This window comes from Myotis davidii, unplaced genomic scaffold (genome assembly GCF_000327345.1).
Source record: "Myotis davidii unplaced genomic scaffold, ASM32734v1 scaffold520, whole genome shotgun sequence".
NCBI classification, from domain to species: Eukaryota; Metazoa; Chordata; class Mammalia; order Chiroptera; family Vespertilionidae; genus Myotis; species Myotis davidii.
Genome location: NW_006292908.1, coordinates 759,722 through 773,941, shown reverse-complemented (window position 1 = coordinate 773,941; position 14,220 = coordinate 759,722). Strand labels below are relative to the sequence as shown.

General features: G+C 39.8%; 1 protein-coding gene across 1 annotated transcript; it reads right to left on the bottom strand.

The window, feature by feature from the left end:
- Positions 1–363: 363 nt before the first annotated feature.
- Positions 364–13,728, bottom strand: RNF125 (ring finger protein 125, E3 ubiquitin protein ligase; the record flags this gene model as incomplete). Its single annotated transcript, XM_015565693.1, has 6 exons — positions 364–1,178; positions 3,864–3,971; positions 6,746–6,836; positions 9,909–10,003; positions 13,328–13,481; positions 13,646–13,728. Coding segments are annotated over 6 exons (618 nt in total), but the record flags the coding sequence as incomplete, so codon positions are not given.
- Between the last annotated feature and the right edge of the window lie 492 nt (positions 13,729–14,220).

Below are 14,220 nucleotides of genomic sequence, written 5' to 3'. Positions count from 1 at the left end.
CTCCAATTGGTAAATTTTAAGAAAAAGAAAGAATGTGGGAACGTGTAAAAAAAAGGGGATGTAAATGATACATCTCATAACAATTTTAAATGAATAAGATAAAAAACAGTGTGTAGAGATACACACTTGGGCAATAAAACACTAAGGAAGTACAAGAAAGTGATTACTACTGGAATCAATGTAATGGTTACTTTGTGGGGTTGGGGACGAGCATTGTGAACTGTGACAGGACACGCAGAGGACATCCAGGGTGGCTGACAAGAGTGCTTTCCTATACTAATGTGATGAGCTATAATTTTGTTGGGTTTTCAGTATTTTTTTATAATTTTTCTAACGGCGGGAATAAAAATAACATCAAAGCCCTTTGGATTTTCCACTAAGAATTATGGATGTGAATACCTCTACTATAAATAACAGCTGACGGTTCTTAAGAACTTGCCTACATTATAGAAATATTCCTAAATAAGCTACAAACATTTGAAAAATAGAATATTAAATTCTTAGGTATGCAGTTATAAAAAGTAAAAGAATTAGGCATACATTCCTAACATGAAATTAATTTTGTTACATTATGCTATACAATTTGGTTAAATGGACTTCATCGACTTCCAAAATTTTCCTTCCCTACCATACAAAGTTATTCGTGTTATTCTATTAGTGATTAGAACATGAGCACTGAAACAGATTTCCTATTTTCTTGCATGTCCACAATTGGTTTCACGTTCCATCTTTTCACATAGAACAAAGATTAGTTATCTTGCCCTACCATGATGCTGTTTATTAATAAGTAGCATTACACATACTGTCACCCAGTTTGCAAATAAAGATCCTTCGCCCACCAATCCCAGCGTTCGGTTCTCTTTCATAGTATATTAATGGCTAATGGAGACTCTTTTTGTTTGTTGAGCGTCTAAAAAGCTCAGGGGTGTAAAACAGATTTAAACCATCAAGATAAAAGCGGTTTTAAAACGCAAGAGAACTGTGTTGTACATTTCTGCCCATCAGACATCGACAATGCCCCCCAACTGTTCAAGCAGCATCTGAACAAATGGTGCAACTGTATGGTCTCCTTCCTTCTCCTTTTCACGACATTATGTGGTGTTTGAGTGACTCACATATTCCAGAAGTGACCGGTCTAATACTCTTCGGATAAGAGCTTCCTCAATTATATTAAAATCCTACAATTAAGAAAAATAATTAGAAACATACAATCAGAGACGGTTTTCACAAACTGAGGGAGCCCTGAGTTCAGTGATCTGTCCAATCTTCCATAAAAAACCCGTCAGGGAACCTAGTGCTTTTGTTTGGGGCCAGTGCATTTTCTATTTCATTTGACTGCCTAGGAAGTAACCAGTTACTGTCATAGTAAAATAGTCCTGATTTGGAATTTAAAGTTTTGAATCTGATCTAATGAGTAGTTTTTAATCAACGCTACAAATACTGGTCAGAGAGCTAGATTCCACATAACAGGTCATATAAAGTTAAGACATTTCCATAGGACTCAGCAATCTCAGTACAACTACTGAGTATCTATCTGAAAACTGCTGAAAGCAAAACTCTCTTTCTCTTTGCCTTCCTGTGGTCAAAATGGCATTCAAAACTTCAAGTCAGCACATTCTGTTAACAAGACAAAACCTATCAAGAGCTCTGTCCTTTGCAACCCATCTTCTCTTCCTTCAAAAACTAAAAACAAACAACAAAAACCCAACTCTAAATCTGTGTTGAAAGTTCATTCTGAAACATCTATATATAAAAAAGCCTAAGCAACCGTTGGACCCTTTGACTGATAGCTATGACACGCACTGACCACCAGGGGGCAGATGCTCAACACACAGACGTGGAAACATGGAACAGAATAATGAATCTCAGAGGGAAGGGAGTACGGGGGAGGGTGGGAAGAGATTAACCAAAGATCTTATATGCATACTAGAGGCCCAGTGCACGGATTCATGCACTGGTGGGGTCCCTTGGCCTGGCCTGCGGAGATCTGGCCGAATCCATGCATCCATGCACTGGTGGGGTCCCTCGGCCTGGCATGCAGAGATCCATGCATTGGGCCTCCAACATTCCCTGAGGGGTCCCAGATTGTGAGAGGGCACAGGATTCATACTTTGAAAGATCTTGAGAAGAACGGACTGAATGTGAACAGCTGGAACAGGTGATGGCTTTTGGAACATCTGATGGAGCTACACTAAAGAGGAAGCCCACCCTACGTGCTGTGAAAAATGAGAACACATAGACCAGAGCCAGGCTCGGTGAGGCCTTGTGTCCTTTGGGGGCCAGAGACCCTATTTGGGAGGCAGAGCAGAGCCCATGAAACTCTGGTGTAGCCTGTGCAGTCCTTCAAGTGGTCCTCATATTCCCATCTATTCTCTCCCCACCTCCAACTTGCCTGAGATCCCTGCCCACACTGTGCAAAGCACTTTCCCTGCATTCCCTCACTTAATCCCCTTTGGGGAGTAGGTGCTTTTTACTCCCTTCACTTAGCAAATCAACAGAGGCTCAAAGGGCAGTCCTCTGCCCAAGGTCACACTGTTGTGACAGAGCTGTTACTTAAATCCAGGCCAGCACCTAAATTCCTTGTGTTGAACCTGGATAATCATAGTGCGCAGATCAGAAAACAAAGAGAGAATTTTCAAATTAACCATTTTTAACAAATCTTTAACAATTACTGAATTCTATCTTAAAATAGCATAAAAAACAATGTCAAATGATCTGCGAATTCAAATTTAGCCATTAACATTCCTGTATTTAGATGAAAGTTACAATAAAATACTATGTTTCAGAACATGGCTCTGAGTGATTTCCCCCCTTAATAGGCTAAAAGGGACTCAGGATAACATATTACCCTCCCATGACAACACATGGACAAAAGCACAACAAAGGCTACATTAACTTTTTGCTTGTTATTTTAATTTCTGATTATGGGAAATACAGTCATAAGCATTAGGACTATTCATGCAAAACCTAACTTTTCTTGCATTTAAAAAAAAGCCAATATAACGAGATTGGCCATGTGTTGGTAGTTATTGATGTGTAGGTGATGGTTCTATGGGAGGTTCACTATACTATTCTGTCTACTTTGTGTACATTTAATATTTTTCATAATAAATTTTTTATGTTTAAAAAAGTTCAGTAAATACTGTATTTTATAAAATTTAAATTAAAAATAATGGCTATCTGCCTTACTACACAGATAATTTCATATCTGTGAGCAGTCATTCAATGTACTATAAAAGCAACTGGCCTGGCTGGTGTAGCTCAGTGGTTGACCATTGACCTATGAACCAGGGGGTCATGATTCGATTCCAGTGAGGGCACATGCCTGGGTTGCAAGCTCGATCCCCAGTGGGGGGTGTGCAGGAGGCAGCTGATCAATGATTCTCTCTCATCATTGATGTTTCTATCTCTCACTCTCTCTCCCTTCCTCTCTGAAATCAATAAAAACCTATTTTTTAAAATAAAACAAATAAAAGCAACTGGATGCAGAACAAATTCTCTGCGTCATTTCGTTATTGGTGTGATTTCATTTCATCATGTATAAGTTCTCAGGTTCACAAAAACTATAACCATACATAGGGAGGGAGTAAAGTAGAAACTAAAATAATTTGAAGGTGAAATCTGGCTCCTTATACAATAGATAATTATATGGATCACACAAAAAATAGTTTTGTGTAAGGCAGATAACTGTTTTAATATTAATAGCTAAATTTACAAAACTCTATTTTTATGATTTCTTACTTAATGCTAATACTTAACACTTTGGTTATGCATGCATTTTTTCCTCCTTATTTGCTTGGATTAAAAAAGTAAGCTTAACACAGACAGCATGAAGACAATGTAAAAATAAAACAAATACTTACTAAGAAATCCTCATAGAGCTGAGTGTGACTGACTTGCAAATGTCTTATTAAACTGCCACTGAAGCTGCTTGGGTTCTCAGTGGGTATTAAACGGCAGAGTGGGCAGAACTGGGAACAGACAAGACCAAGAGTTCAAGAAAGAATTTAAAATAATCACCAATGTCAGAATTAAAACATCAAATAGCCAACTACTCAACCATAAGAAAAACTGGAATACGACCACTTGTGACAACATGGATGGACCTTGAGAATATGCTAAGCAAAATAAGGCAGTCGGAAAAAGCTAAGAACCATATGATTTCACTCATATGTGGGATATAAAACTGAAACTCATAGACACAGACACCAGTATGGTGGTTACCAGAGGGAAGGTGGGGTAGGAAAGGGTAAAAGGAGCCAAATATATGGCGACAGAAGATGATTTGACTTTGGGTGATGGGCCCACAATGCAATAAGGATCATGTATCATAGAAATCTATACCTGAAACCTATATAATCTTATTAATCAATGTCATCCCAATAAATTTTAATTAAAAAAATAACCACTCAATAAAATGAAATTTAACTCGACAAATCTATTGGCCATATCTCAGTTTTATGTTTTAAAATTTCATAAACATTAAAACATTAAACACATAAAATTGCATTTATTCTTATATATATTTCTTGTATACATACTGTATAGCTACTATTTTCATAGTTATTAACTGATTAAACAATTGTACAGTTAGTAGATGCACTTAATGTTAGTAATATACTTAACTAGTTGCCTACCTCTTGAAATAAGTTTTTTGTATGTAGATATTTTATTATTACAAATGATATTATCTATAGTGTTTATCTTTTGGGGGGGTTATATTCTTAGGACAAATGACCAGAAATGGAGATTCGTAGTCAAAGGTTATGAACATTTATGGTCCATAATATCTATTGCTTTAAAGTATTTTTATTACCACCAGCAATAAAGATTATAACACACCAGCATCAGTAATTAGTATTTACATGTATTTCCTAATTTAATAGCTATGAATAGCTCTTCAAAAAAGAACTTTCATTTTGAAATATCTATAAACTCACAAGAAATTGCAAAAATAATTCAGAAAGGTCCCATTTCCCATCACCCAGTTTTCCCAAATGGTAATAATCTTACATAACTATAGCACATTATCGAAATCAGGAAGTTAGCAATTAACTAGGCTACAGATCTGCCTTAGGTTTCACCAGTTTTTGCATTAATTCAGTTTTGGGTGTGTGAGTGTGTGTGTGTGTGTGTGTGTGTGTGCATGTGCATAGTTCTACGAAATGTTATCACGCACATAGATTCATATGCCCATCAACGAAATCAGATACAGAAGTATCCTGTCCCTGCAAAGGAACGTCCTAGCACTACACCTCTACTTCCTTCTCTCCCTACCCTGGTGTCCACCGATCTGTCCCCACCTCTACAATGTCACCATTTTGAGAATGTTAAATAAATCCAATTATACTGCACTTAATCTTGTGAGATTGGCTCTTCACACGGAGCAGAATGACCTTGAGACTCATCCAAAGTTGTTGCTTGCATCCACAGTTCCTTCCTTTTTATTGCTAGGGGTAAGTAGACCGTGATATGGATGTACCACAGTTTAACCATTTCCTTCCTGAAGGACATTTGTTGTTTCCAGTTTGGGGCTGTTACAAATAAAACTGTAATGAACATCTGTGTACAGATAGCTGCATAGATGTTTTTATTTCTCTAGGATAAATTTCCAAAAATTTGATTGGTGGTCATATGGTGAGTGTTAGAGTTAACTTGGTGAAAAAAAACAAAACAAAACAAAATAAAAGCCTACCTCACTACTATACAGCAATAAAAATTATAAAAGCCACACCACAGCCCTAACTGGTTTGGCTCAGTGGATAGAGCGTTGGCCTGCAGACTGAAAGGTCCCAGGTTCGATTCCGGTCAAGGGCATGTACCTGGTTTGGTGCACATCCCCAGTAGGGGGTGTGTAAGAGGCAGCTGATCAATGTTTCTCTCTCATTGATGTGTCTAACTCTCTATCCCTCTCCCTTCCTTTCTGTAAAAACTCAATAAAATATTTTTTTTAAAAAGCCACACCACAAAGTAGAATTAAAATGCCAGGTTGAAAAGAAAAAAGGCAGCACTCACTATGAATCCAGGAAATGATGAGCAATATGTGTATTTAATGCACAAGCATGTGGATATATAAGAAATAAAGTAACAGACTGATTAATAAAGATGAATGACTTCATGCTTTTCTTTTTTTGTTTTTATTTTATACTAGAGGCCTGGTGCATGAAATTCATGCACGGGTAGGGTACTTAGGCCTGGACGGCAATCAGGGCCAATCAGGGCCAATCAGGGCCTTCCGGCTGCCGGCCGGGGCCTTCCTTTGTTCTGTGCCACCCTCTGGTGGTCAGCCCACATCATAGTGAGCAATTGAACTCCCAGTCTCACAGTCAAACACCCAAGGGGACACTTTGCATATTAGCCTTTTATAGAATAGATAATTTTCTACTTTTCATTTCTAGTGTATTTTCATAACTCTATTTAAAAATGTTTTTAACCTAGGATGTGACCATGTTTATTATACTAAAGTTAGATCTTAATTGTGCGTTTTGGATATTCTTAGTTGATTATGCCCAGGATTATCTGTAAGAGATAATGTCTAATTTCATAAATGAATGATTGAATGAACATTAGTAATTCTTATCAGTTTCAATTCAACACTTTCACATTTTGTTAATGTCACAGAATTACCATAACCTTGACAAATTATCCTATATAAAATATCTGTAAACAGAAGCCTATCAAATAAATTTTCTAATATATATTGAATTTAGACATTGCAGAAATGTATAGTGACAAAAATCCTTACCACCGGTCTCCTTTCTGATCTGTGATGATTAATACAATGATCCAGCAAGCTGTCTTCATCCAGTTCCTTCTGACAAAATGGACACACACACCTGGAAATTGCATAGAATATGAATATCACTAAAATTATTGGCAATGAGAGTAGTCACTTAACTACAGAGGTAAAAAATAGATCCAGTTTCCAGTCCTCATTCTTTCTGAATTGGTATAATTTTTTCCAATCCTGATCATGGTCTCGGTGCCTAAAGTCTTTCTCCTGAGGGATGTAAATGTGTGACCTTCTGGGGGCAGGGGAGAGAAACAGCTGCAGTCCACCTGAAGCCCCATTCACTGAGGAACTGAGCACTGAGTCCACCCGCCTGTCCCTGCGTTACTTTGTCACTTTTCCATCCTCCCTTTCCTAATCTTGATTTGGGTGTTATTTGTCCTCCAACTCTTCTAGCATATATATATAGAGAGAGAGAGAGAGTGGGGCAAAAGTAGGTTTACAGTTGTTCGTATGGAAAATAATACAATAGTTAATAAGTAATAATACAAAAATAAACTCTGTGTTTTGCATACCCACAACTGTAAACCTATTTTCCCCTCCCTGTGTAACTACAAGTGTCAACTCACATAATTAGTATCAAGTGAAGAATGAAAAATGACCTTCAACTACCCTGTTAAGCCCTTACGCTTGGGGGTATTTGTTCCTCTATCTTGCTGCCCAATACAGTAGCCATTAGCCATATGTGCCTGTTGGGCACTTGAAATATTGGTAGTCCAAATAAGATATGCCAAAGTATAAAATACACACTGAATTTCAAAGGGTTAATCTAAAAAGAATGTAAAATATCTCAATAACTTTTATATTGATTAAATGTTGAAATAATAGTTTGGCTATATTTGGGTTAAGTAAAATATATCAAAAATTGATTTTCCTTGCTACTAGAAAAGTTTAAATTACATTATATACTCTGCATTCTATTTCTATTGGCCAGTGCTGCCTTAAATTCTTAGGGACAATATGGAAACTTGGAATTTTTTGCTCACTTTCCATTATAGATATAACTTCCTACTTTCTAAGACTTGTATTCTAGACAAGCTGCCTGCGTAAGAAATTTAAAAATTTGAATCACGGAGTAAGTTCTTCTATAAAACAATGACTTCTATTTTAAATGCAAATATTAATCTATCCTGTAAGAGTGATTAATCACCAACCCTTCTCATTTTCTGTTATTTTCTCTTTTTTTCCATTTTCTGTTATTTTAATTCTTTACTATTTAATTCTAACTAGCAGAAGAAATTCAGCTTTAAATTAGCTTTTGATATTTTAATTTTTTTATAAAGCCTATCAACCTTGCAATCAAATACACACATACTTTCTCAAACCAGTTGCTATCCTTCCTTCCTATTGGCCCTTGCGGTCAATCTAACAAAATCTGGACTCTGCTTATAAATTTAAAATTTGTACTGTCATGGTATAAAACGAATTCTATAAAACAAGTATGTTTGCAAAGCAGTGTCTAGTAAAACAAAAGGAATGGCATGATCATTTAGACTTCCAGGTTAAAAAGTATAAGCTACATTTTGAGTGTGTTTTCTTAAAATAAGCAGAACTGCCGAAACCGGTTTGACTCAGTGGATAGAGCGTCGGCCTGCGGACTGCAAGGTCCCGGGATCGATTCCAGTCAAGGGCATGTACCTGGGTTGCGGGCACATCCCCAATGGGGGATGCGCAGGAGGCGGCTGATCGATGTTTCTCTCTCATCAATGTTTCTGACTCTCTATCTCCCTTCCTCTCTGTAAAAAATCAATAAAATATATTTAAAAAAATAAAAAATAAGCAGAACTAACATTTTCCTTCAGGAGAGAGAAAGAATTCACACCCCTACTGAATCCCATTATTGGGTAACTGAGTTTATAAGCACATTTAATGATTTCAAAGTCACCATTTCTTTATTTTGTTAGGGGAGAGAGAGACTCCAAACTTTGTAATTATTCTGGCTATCTGGACAATAATGACCCAGATTTCTTTTCTTTTTTTAAAGAAAAAATAGCCGAAACCGGTTTGGCTCAGTGGACAGAGCATCGGCCTGCGGACTGAAGGGTCCCAGGTTCGATTCCGGTCAAGGGCATGTACCTGGGTTGCGGGCACAGTAGGGGATGTGCAGGAGGCAGCTGATCGATGTTTCTCTCTCATCGATGTTTCTAACTCTCTATCTCTCTCCCTTCCTCTCTGTAAAAAATTAATAAAATATATATATTAAAAAAAGGAGCTCAATATCTTCCATTAAACCTACTAGCAACCCCTATCCATCTTCCAGCCCCCAGAGGTATAGAATACAGATGCCTGCTGAGGCCTGTACCTCCTTGTTAGAATATATATGGAGAGGTATGATGTGACTTCCTACTTTCTAAGGAGAAATGGGCAAAATGAGTGGGAGGGAACTGGGAACTGGGCAGTGGTGGTAGAAAAGTAAAGATGAATAACCTCTTCTTTTTTTTTTAAGATGAATCACCTCTTAATCACGATCTGCTTCAGAGCTCTATTAGTCAGAAAGCAGGGCCTAGCAGAAATGAGCAGTTCTGCATTGTCTGTGGCTCTCCCTTAATATAAACCCGACTGAGGACGTTGCCCTCATCTCTCCAGTGCTCGGCTGGCTCCCTCCATGCAAAGTCCATGATTATTGCTATTAACAGCTGGTTACCGCCCGGCCAGCAAGGCTCAGGGGTTGAGCGTCAACCCATGAACTAGGAGGTCACGGTTCGATTCCCGGTCAGGGCACATGCCTGGGTTTCAGGCTCGATCGTCCAGTGGGGCGTGCAGGAGGCAGCCGATCAGTGACTCTCTCCCATCACTGATGTTTCTCTCTCTCTCCCTCTCCCTTCCTCTCAGAAATCAATAAAAATATATCAAAAAAACAAACACAAAACAAATGGTATTATGGTTAAGAGCTAATAACAGGCATTATGGTTAAGAGCCTGCCCATAACTACATGCATGTTTTCACAATAAAAATTTTAAATTTCCCACTAAATTCTTTTTCCCCCTTTTCTGTAACATAACATTAAAAAGTTTTTCAATTACAATTTACATTCAATATTACTTTGTATTAGTTCCAGCATTAAGTTCTTTACAGACATATCGAAGTTAGCACTAAATTGTGCTCTGTGGAAACGAACCTTGCTGCTGTCTCCCCGAGTTCTTGTAGTGGTCCGTATTTATCTATGTACTTCTGACAGGTTCTTATGTGTGCCCTCATCTCGCTGAGGCAGACCTACACAAAAGCAAATTCAAAATAAACTCACTGCTGAAAGGGAGCTCAGAGAAGTCTGTGTGACCCGGCTTTATTGCCACTTTCATTATTTCAAGTAAGGTCAGAGTGGGGGTCAGCTGACTTTAAAAGGATGCATTCATGAAAACAGTACAACAAAGCTAGGGCATTATCCAGAACAGCACTACTTTTCAATTTCTCTAACACTTTGAAGACCCAAATGTTGAGTTACTGAATTTGGTTCTTCTAAAAAGCATTTATTTTTTAAGTGGAAAGATGTAGATGAACTGAAATTTACTTTTTGGGAATGCTATTACCTAAATTGGTGATGGAAAGATGCGAGTGGGAAAGAAAAAGGGGAGAGGGAAAAGAGAGGAAGAGGGAGGAAGGGGGAAAAGTAAAAAAAAAAAAAAAGATAGAAAAGCATAATAAATGGATGGATTTTAGGAATATCCATAATAAGTAAGAAGAAACCCTGTGCCTCGGGAAAAAGCTATAAATACCCTGGTTTTTGCATGTATCTAGTAGTATGACATGAATTCACAATACACAGCACACTTAATGGCCCCATTAAGAGCACACATGAAAGGCAGCTCTTGCCGTCCATTTTTATCAAAGCCAAAGAAAGAGCCCTTGTTCCTGCAGATATACATTCAGAGCCCTGACCATGAGGCATCTGTGGCTAAATAACACATGTTGTACTCAGTGCTTCTGCAGGAACTGATAGGATCTGTGCTGAGGGGAGCTCTCACAGCTGTGGTAAGGTGGCCGACCCACCCTGCTTCACGCTGCCCACACAACCGAAGTGAAACCTCAAACTTGAAACAGTTATAACTGCTTCACAAAAGACCAAAAATAAAAGCAAGTCCTCGCCTTACGAATATCTAAGTAAAAGATGTAAAATCCGGGGCTGATGTAGGTAGCCGCCTGGACACAGACTGTTACCGTCTTGAACACCCAACTTTGCCCACCAGTGCTCTCTCATCTCTTCCCTACTCGTGTTAAAGGTTTCCGTCTTCCTCTTTGTGTTCCTTCATCAGCAAAGCGAAGGGCACTTCACAGAAATTAGCAATCTGGGGACCATATACACTGACAGATGAACTGATAAGTTCACACAGTGGCCACTCTAGAGACAAAAGTATGTCAGACAACGTCAGAGATGACAGAAGACACATAAACCACTGTGGGTGGCCCGGCCAGCGTGGCTCAGTGGTTGAGCATCAACCTATGAACCAGGGGGTCACGATTCGATTCCCAGTCAGGGCACATGCCCAGGTTGTGGGCTCGATCCCCAGTATTCAGGAGGCAGCTGATCAGTGATTCTCTCTCATCATTGATGTTTCTATCTCTCTCCCTCTCCCTTCCTCTCTGAAATCAATAAAAACATATTTAAAAAATAAATAAACCACTGTGCTTGCTGTAAAGCTGCTTCTAATCTAATGGAAGGGGGAGAAAGATATGAACGTAGACAAGTAGGAAGGAAGCTGATATGGGCACTGGCATACGAAAGCCAGGCGTCATGGGGTGGAGCTGTGGCCTGGATTCTTTGGCGTAAGTAGCATCTAAGATGGCTATCGAAGGAATGGCAGCATTCCTGGCAGGACGAGTAACAGAAAACAGAAGATATGGATACAAGAAATACCCCAAAGAGAAAATGCAAAATGCAGACATGGGGGGGGGGGGGAGCACGAGGGAGAGGGGTAAAAAAGAAAGGGAATTTCCACTCAGAATAATTGAATGTTGTTTCTGACGGACACCAAAGGTGGGATAAAGAACAGGATGATGAAATAATACCCTGAGTTTGAGTTGGGACGTGTTACATTTTATACGATGAAAAAAATGTCCAAGTAAAAATAAGCACCAGTCTATTATGATGAGGTGAAATCTTTTGATTTTGAGTATTTCTCATATTTGAAACCATGTGTTTTCTCATTTACCTTTAAAACCATCCTGTGACACAAACATTACCTTTTTCCTTATTTTCCAGAGATAAACAAAAACTCAGATTAATAGCTTGTCCCAAATCACAAAGAGTAAGTGAGAGAACTAGTGTTTGATGCTAGGATGTTTGACCTCAAAGACCATGCATGTATTCTGTAGCCAGGCAGCCATGAAGAGGTTACTGAGTCTTACATAAATACCAGTGTTTATTAAAAACAAACTGCATTAAGCACTTACTATGTGCCAGCCACTTTTCAAAGTGCTGGGTACAGAGTTACCAATAAAACAGACACAGTCCTTACCTTCTTGGAACTTAAATCTGGTGGGAATAACTGATATTCAATTAAAAAATCATAAAAGCATAATAATAAGTGGTGAAAATTGTTATAAAGGGGACACAGAGTGCTAAGAGAAAGTATAACAGGCTATAATTTAGGTTAACAATCAAGAAAGATTCTCTAAAAGAATTTAGACCTTCAGTACATAATCTCTCTTTTGATCTTTAGACTGGTATAGCCAAGTATCTCCTACTTAGTTCAAATTTTAACGCATCTCAAATTCAACTCTGTGGATTCTGCTCCAAACCTGATCCCCATTTTAACACCTTTGCTACTCATCCCAGAAACCTTGCAGGCACTCTGACACTTGGCGCTCCCTCACCCCCACATGCAGTCAATCACCAATTTCCTTTGCTTCTCCCTCCTAAACACACCTTGAAAAAACGTCTTATCTCATACCTAACACTATCTCCCCAACCCAACTTCCTTACCTGACCCATACTGACAGCCACCGATTCGGCTTCACCAGTCCTGCCTCTGCCCCCTGCAAGCCACCGTCCACGCACACGCTGGAGTAATATCCCCAGGTGTAACCCCGATCAAAGGCTTACACTTCTTCTATGCGTCACTATTGCATGTGAGATACAATCTAGATAGAATCTTTGGCATGGCCCCAAGCCCTCACATGGTCTAACCATGCTCGCCTAGGATCAAGGATGAAAATTGCAACAGGAGGAAGTGGTGGAGAGAGAGAAACACTGCCAAGTCAAGGGTGTGGGTGCAAGTGTGCCACTGGATTTGCTATCATCGATGTTTCTAACTCTCTATCTCTCTCCCTTCCTCTCTGTAGAAAATCAATAAACTATATTAAAAAAAAAAAGAAAGAAAGTGTTTGTGTGGAAAACGAGGCGATGGTAGGCATTCGATGACTATTTTCTTGCCGCTCACACCGATGAAACTGGAGAAAGGCAGAGACCATCACCTTTAGGAAGCCGGGGTGGGGGGAGGTCAAAGGGCACAGGTGAACCGAGGAGCCGTGTACCATTTTTCTCAGCCCTGCGGGCCGGCGAGCACAGGGCCACTCACCCGGGAGCACAGGGCCACTCACCCGGGTGCCGCACTCCGCGCAGTTCTGGAACTCTGACTTCATCCTTCTGGTCACGTCCGTGGCTGGGACTCCTTCGGAAGGAAGGTACGCGCGGCAGTAAGGGCAGGTCCACTTACTGCTCTTCAGACTGGTGGCAATACAGGAGCGGCAGAACCTGCCCGAAACACACCAAGGACACATCACTCTCCCTGAAGGGTGTGACGAAGCGGCCACTGCGGGCTCACCTGCGGGAACTGCCCTGTAGTGGCACCTTGTGCGCTGTGAGCTGCAGAACCCCATGGAAGGTCCATTTGCCCCCGGCGCTGGCCAGCCTCTTACCTCCCCCAGCAAGACCTGGCTGGGCTCACAGGTTCTCGCCACAGGCACTGCCCGCATGTAAAACAGGAACACAGACCACGTGGTCAGGTGGCATTCTAGAAATGGAGTTAACACGATAACCCTAAGGATAGGTACTGTATTCTTCCTTTTCTTTAATCCTACTTTACCTACAATTTCGGGGGAAATAGGTGTTTGCTGTGTAGAATGTTGAGTGTTAGATAAGAAAACAGCAAGCTGAGGCCCGGTCAGCATGGCTCAGGGGTTGAGCAACGGACCCAAGGGGTCATAGTTCGATTCCTGGTCAGGGCACATGCCCGGTTTTCGGGGTGGGTCCCCAGTGTGGGGGGTGCAGGAAGCCCACTCACTGAGGCAGCCGATCAAAATGAATCTCTCTCATCATTGATGTTTCTATCTCTCTCTTCCTTTATCTCTGAAATCAACAAAAATATATTTAAAGAAAAACAAACACACAAAAGAACCCCAGACCTGCCTAGGTTTCCACCCTTTCTTTCCTGGGTGTTTTTGCTATTATTGTTTGGTAACACTTTACTTTTTTTTAAAATATATTTTATTGA